Source organism: Octopus bimaculoides, chromosome 25, assembly GCF_001194135.2.
Source record: "Octopus bimaculoides isolate UCB-OBI-ISO-001 chromosome 25, ASM119413v2, whole genome shotgun sequence".
Lineage (NCBI taxonomy): Eukaryota > Metazoa > Mollusca > Cephalopoda > Octopoda > Octopodidae > Octopus > Octopus bimaculoides.
The window spans coordinates 34,813,148-34,820,213 of record NC_069005.1 but is presented as its reverse complement, the minus strand read 5'-3'; the positions used below and the strand labels follow the sequence as shown (position 1 = coordinate 34,820,213).

Here is a 7,066-nt window from a genome sequence, read left to right as displayed (position 1 = left end):
ATATATATATATATATATATATATGTATGTATATAGTCTGTGTGTGTGTGTGTGTGTGTTTAGGGAGCATGGTTATATAAGCAACAGGCAAAACTCAGTCTTCCATTCACATCAACCAAAAATTTACGAAAATATCAAAAATAGAGAGAAAACCCAATTTTGTCTCCATTTTTTCATAAAAAGCTTTCACTCATCTTGAGGGACTCAACAAATCACACTCATCCTGAGTGACCCATAGCATAATATGCTGAAATGGAGTGACTCAAAGTATAGCAAATTCAATCTGAGTAACTCAAAACAGGTCATACTCAACTTGAGTAACTCAGAGGATAGCACACTCAATCTCTATCTCTCCATGGCAACTATAAAGATAAATGAGAAAAATAAAAGCAGTAACAAGTGGACTGATCTAAGGGAGATAACTTCACACCACAGTCTGGAATTTCTTTGCCTGGTTGAGTCTTCTTGGAGACTTTTTCCTGTTGAAGGGCGAAAAAAAAAAGAGAAAAAAAGAAACAAGAATCAGCCAAATATAGAACAATGGAAACAACAAGGAGAGCATTAAGAAAGAATTTGGTAGACTTTTTTAAGTGTGGGCAGCGAACCCCTACTATCTCCCAGCTGCTGACAGGATCACGGGAGTGGCCAGTTTCAAACTATTTGCTCACATATGTGTATATATATATATATATATATATATATATATATATACTGTTGTGCCTGGGGAGAGTCATTCTCTTTTAGTGCTTTATAATTTAACACTCTCACTGGTAAAGTTTCCACTCATTTACTTATTTATATGAATAACAGACACAGTCTACCGAAAAGGTTGCAAGTGGCAACGGAAATTTCAGAAAAATAAAAGTAAGTAAATGAATGCCTCACCGTGCAGATGCCCGACTGCGCAGAGTATTGGGTGTCAGAGATGCCAAAGCTTGCATGTCAGAAGTCAATGCTTCCACTTCACGACGCAGTTTGGTTGGCGTTTCGATATCACACCTAGAAAAAGAGAAACATGAAAACAGTAATTTAATGACTACAGTACTGGACTTGTTTGTGTGTGTGTGTGTGTGTGTTTCTACATATGCCTCTACCTTTCATTGGTCAGTTTGTTTAGAGCAATGGTCAGTTTGTTTAAAGCATTGGTTCACAACTGGGATCCATACAAAACTTTGTTAAAATTTATCTGCATTTAATTGGTTATATTTCTACATTGCACAAAATATTTTAACAATTTCCTTATACAATAATAAAGAGTAAAGACCTCTTTTGGTTATGGGAACGTAAACACACCAACACCGGTTGTCAAGTGGTGGAGGGAGACAAACACAGACACACATATATATGTATACATATGTGATTGGCTTCTTTCAGTCTCCATCAGCCAAATCCACTCACAAGGCTTTGGTCAGCCCAAGGCTACAGTAGAAGACACTTGCCCAAGGTGTCATACAGTGGGACTGAACCCAGAATCATGTGGTTGGTAAGCAAGCTTCTTACCACACAGCCACACCTGTGCCATATATGTATATAAACCATACTTTGTTCAGTGAACAGCTGATCAGATCAAGTCAGACAACCCATTTTAACCTGGACAAAATAATGCTAAATCTGTATTTTCACTTTTTTCTTTATTCTTCTAAAGACAGACAATGTCTACAATCTTTTTAGACTGACTTAAAGATGGGTGACAGGGTCCCATAATGAAGGTTGTGAGCAAATTCAAGTAATGTCCCCCAAGTAGTAAGTGCTTTTTAAGGGGATAATATTCATTAGATCTAATGTGTTTTAGGTCTAACAAGGTACAAAGGCTAACTGTGCCACATTTAGTATTGATAATGGAGGTTTGGGGAGAAAACAACATAGTTTAGCCCAATCTAACTGGAACCCGACATAAAAGAAGTTATAAAAATGCCAGGAGTTGAAGAGAATCCAGGAAGGGTGACTTTCATTAAAATACTGAGTCTGATAAAGTCCTCACCATTTGCGTTCTGCTTTGCGTTTCTCTGGGGTTTCAAAAGTGAAAGGGGAATAGATGGAATTAATCCCATGCGTGCAGCGTGGTGGAGTCCGAGAAGCAATTCTCAAGGATCGGCGCCTGCCTATATCTGCCATGCTTCCTTGACTCATCAGTTGAGCAGTTGAAGAGATTTTCTGAAAAACATAAAAACAAAACCATTAGAGTTACAACCACTGCCATCAGCACCATCATCATCATCACTACTGCCATTACACCATCACCATCACCAGCATCATCACTTTTATCATTATTATCAATTTCAACATTAATGTTATCATCACATCATTACCTCTCCCAAGGAAGGATGTTATGTTTTCATCAGCGTTGGTTTGTCTGTCTGTGTGCAAAATAACTCAAAAAGTTGATGAAACTTGCAGGAAAAGTTGGTAATGACACAAGGAACAGATGATGAAATTTTGGTAGTGATCCGGGAATTTTTATGGATTCTTGAAGGATTCTTCATTTGAAAAACTTAAGAGGAATCCTGAAAGAAGTTTTTATAAAACTAGTTTTTAAACACTGAGAGGCTATGGAGTTCCACCGAAGTGAAAGGATCCACACGTAAAAGAAGATGGGTTGAGAACCACTGGTTTGGTAGGAGGTCAAGTCAAATGCCCCCCAACAGCCCCCCACCACCACCACCACCTCTCATTACTGGTGCTGGCCCACATGAAAAAGATGAGGAAGATAGTGTTCAACTGGAGTGATCTGCCACCACCACCACCACTACTGTAGTTACAACTCACCACCGCCACCACCATTACAAACGGTACTACATCCAACTGATCACACAGATACTAATCTCTGCTCTCTCTCTCTCACACATACATTCCCTCACATACATTCCTAAGATATCTGGTTCACGTCCTTTAAAGAAGTCCATAGACACGGAGGGGCGGAGAGACTGACTAAACACACACACACACAAAATACTTCAGCTGCATTATCACACACACCTTCACACACTCACACACAACTGTAATAGCTGTATAATCACACACACACACATACACAAAGACGAAATATGATAGCTATGGAATCACACCCACCCACACACACAATGTTACCATCCCACTGAGACCTATTATCTCCACAACTACCACAAATTGTTATCTTCATCAACCCCAACATTACTGCCGCACCCATCGCTGCCACCACCACCACCACCACAAATGTAAGCAACCAATGAGAATGCTTGTCACCGATTTCAAACAGCGAGGATCTGGACTAGTCTGAGACAAACCACAAATGGCAGGACAGGAGTTCGAGCTACACCAATGCCAGTAGCCAGGAGTTGGTCGGGTAAGGCAGGACACATTCCTTCATCTTGCACTTGTTTCAGTCATTCGACTGCGGCCAAACTGGGGCACTGCCTTGAAAAATTATTAATCGAATGAATCGACCCGAGTACTTGTTTTTTTTTTTTAATCCTGGTACTTATTCTATCGGTCTCTTTGGCCAAACCGCCAAGTTACGGGGGCGTAAACACACCAACACCGGTTGTCAAGCGGTGATGCGACACACATATGCACGTGTATGACGGGCTTCTTTAAGTTTCCGCCAACCAAACCCACTCGAGGCTTTGGAAGACTCAAGGTTATATTAGAAGACACTAGCCCGAGGTGCCACACAATGAAACTGATCCCAGAACCTGTGTGGTTTCGGGAAGAAAACTTCTTCCCATTCATCCGCATCTATGCTATGTTCCACTTCTATCTAAAACAGTAGCTTTGAGACGGTTGGACAGGACAAGCAGAACATTTTCAAACTCTATCTAAAACAGTAGCCACGAGATGCGTGCCTGTGACAGACGACGATATGAAATATTTGATAACACTGGAATGTATGTGTAACATAATACAGGAGACATCTCTCTCTCTCTCTTTCTCTCTCTCATACACAGAGTAAAGTAGCGAGAGAATGCCACCAGCAAGACAGCTATTAACAATCTCAACTCCGTTTCTGTTCCCTGATAAACCATGTAAAAGACATTTGACGGTTTCCGTAAACAAACACGACTAGAAAAAATGTCTCCGGGGAATCCCTTCCGCCCTAAATTGGTAATGTCCAAGAAATTAGAGAATGTCTGTATCGAAATAATATCGATTCTGTCATAGCTGGTCTGTTGGAACCAACTTTGAGTAGAGGGAATAGGTCTACCTCATCTATTTTCTCAAAAAGAAAACTTCAGGACTGTGTAGTCAGTGGGATCATAGTAGAATTAAAGAATGTTGTCAGTTAATGGAATGACAAATGTTAATAAGACGCTAAAGAGTGTGTGTGTGTGTGTGGATTCACGTAAAGGGTCTGGTAGGGATTTTATTAACAATTAAAACAAATATGAAAACTCGCTATATATATATATTTGATCCAACCGGACAATAGTTCGAAAGACTACACAAAGACTATTGACTCTCTTTTCCGTTGTACATCCGATACTATAATGACTTGTTTTGACAAATCCAGTTCTATGTCCACCCCTGTTCCTCGGATACACATCTAAAGTGGATCCAGTTTATTTTGTCCCAGGAACCGATGTTGAGGAAACTACGAAAGTTAGCAAATGAATCAACAGAATTTAACAATTTATTTTCACTCACAAACACACCTTAGTCTCTCTAAAAATAAAATAAAAAGGCGATCTTTCGATACCGAAAGATCACCAATAAAAATAATTTTGAAAAAGCCACATTTCCATATAAGACTAATATTCAAAAAATAAAAGGCTACTCACCCTCCTTAGTGTCCCAACAGCATCAACGACAGTCTTTCTGATACTGGCACTTCGACTAAATTGGCAATTACCATTAGTGGTACCATTAAGTGACTGTTTCCTGGCTCTGATTTCGTTTCCAGCCTGGGTACATTGTGGACATTCTTCATCGATCCGGTCTTCGATCTCGGGTCTTTTCTTCACATATTCCGGGGTGGTCAATAATCGGTTTTCCTTGTCACGGAGAGAGAGATACCGACGGTGTCGTCCTGTGGTTCGGAATGATCTTCGCATATTTTCCATGTTTAAAGATTTAGCTTTCTGTTATTTAAGAAAGAATAATAATAATGACGATAAGTGTGTGATGGTAGTTCTAAAGAAACGGTTAGAATCTTCGGATAGAATATAAGATGTATTTGAAGAGGAACAAATCGGCGAGCTGAAGAAAGTGTCAAATAGTAACGTGCTCTGGCAAATTGTAGAATGAATCAAAACGACGCCCGATTTCGAAATGAAAATATTTTTGAATTAACCGCCAACTGAGTAACGTAAGTCACGTGGTATAATAGCCGTATTACATGTGATGATGGTGGTGGAGGTAGTGGTAGAGGGAGGTGATGTTTCAATGGTGGTGGTGGTGGTGGTGGGGTAGAACGATTACAGTAGCGAGGGTGGATGTTAGACTATTAAGAGTAGAGGGAAGTGAAAGTTAATGGTGGTGGTGGTGGTGGTGGTGGTATTTATAATTGTATTTGTATTTGTGGTGGTGGTGGTGATAAAGTGGATTGGGAAAAGAGATTAAAAGGGAGATAGTAGTCACGTGATGTTCCTGTCCGTTAGACCAGTCCATATGACAATCATTCCCCCCCCCCCATTATAACCTGCTGCTCTCCACCACCACCATTATAACTGACATAACTATCTCGTCTGCGCCACCACCACCACAATCACAACAACAATGCAACCGCTCTCGCTCTCTCTCCCTCTCCCTCCAACACCACCAGAATGAACATATTTTCATAACAAGTTGATGTTACTAACAGAAAGAGAAGGCTACAAATTTGGGGAGGGCTGTAAGTCGGTTAGATCTCCCTTAATATGGGAAATGGCTGTGAAATTTTAAATCGGGGCAGACAAGTTGCCAAATTTAGTAACATTAATAGAGTTTTAAATCTTATCTAAAACCAGAGTAAATTAGCAGAATTAAACGGATACTAACTCTTTTCCCCTTACTAAAGGAGTAAGGTGGGGGGGGGGCAAAATTCCCTAATATTGGGGTATGACTGATATTTGATATTTGGACACACATCTTAACAATCTAACGATAAAAGTTCGACAGTAGCCAGGTACCTCAAAATAAATGTTCAATATTTTATATAATTAAGACGGCGAACCAACAGAATCGCAACTGTGTCGGTTTTAATGCTTAGCGGTATTTCTTCCACTTTTCATGTTCTGAGTTCAAATGTCGCCGGGATCGATTTTGTCTCTCATCTTTTCGGGGTCGATAAAATAAGTACCAGTTGCATACTGAGGTCGATGGAATCAACTCCCCACTCCACCCCTCTGAAATTGCTGATCTTATGCCAAACTTTGAAATTAATATTTCGTACAAATTTTTAAAACAAGTTTTATATAAAACTTCGGGTTTTATAACTACCACAGACCTTTCGTGATGCAGACATCATCGTCATCTCTGAATACAAGGGAGAAGGTCTGACTGTTTCACCTACAAAAATATACACTTTATTCTCCATCGCAGGGGAAAACCACCCAATAATATTCTTGAACAGACTGGTAGTAATCATTGCAGAACCCTTCCTCTCACCAGAGAACCAATCTGGATTTACAGCCAATAGGAGCACCACCAATATGGTAATTCTTCTTTGGCAGCTTCAAGAGAAATATAGAGAAATATAGAGAACAAAGATCCCAGAACATACATACATACATATGCACATACATACATATGCCCGTGGGCGTATGGCGTAGTGGTTAAGAGCGCGGGCTACTAACCCCAAGATTCCGAGTTCGATTCCAAGCGGTGACCTGAACACTAACAATAATAATAATAATAATAATGATAATAAAAATAATAATAGCATCGTAAAATACCTGAGGAATGAGAACCCAGGTGTGTGTGTGTGTGAACAGATTGGTTATTTGTTTCTCTGGAATTGGTCGATGATGTACTTATCTCTGCTGTGACTCTGTAATGTTTGAAAATCGATTAATTTTTTTCAATCTACGGAGAAATAGTTAAGTTTACCGTTTCTACGTCGACAACGCTTTACACACACACACACACACACACACACTTTCCTTCTACTCTC

General features: G+C 39.8%; 1 protein-coding gene across 3 annotated transcripts in view; it reads right to left on the bottom strand.

The window, feature by feature from the left end:
- Nucleotides 1-6: 6 nt before the first annotated feature.
- LOC106869084 (uncharacterized) overlaps nt 7-7,066 on the bottom strand; it is a 63,348-nt gene continuing 56,288 nt past the window's right edge. The window contains exons 1-5 of one of the 3 annotated variants that reach the window (XM_014914609.2): nt 6,849-7,060; nt 4,755-5,054; nt 1,982-2,154; nt 886-999; nt 7-479 (exon numbers count right to left, since the gene is read on the bottom strand). In XM_014914609.2, coding sequence (XP_014770095.1) covers nt 425-479; nt 886-999; nt 1,982-2,154; nt 4,755-5,036 — 624 coding nt within the window. In that variant the 5' untranslated portion in view covers nt 5,037-5,054; nt 6,849-7,060 and the 3' untranslated portion in view covers nt 7-424. Of the gene's footprint in view, nt 480-885; nt 1,000-1,981; nt 2,155-4,754; nt 5,303-6,848; nt 7,061-7,066 lie in introns of those variants that run through there. The other 2 variants (XM_052976606.1, XM_014914608.2) reach the window with 2 other exon arrangements.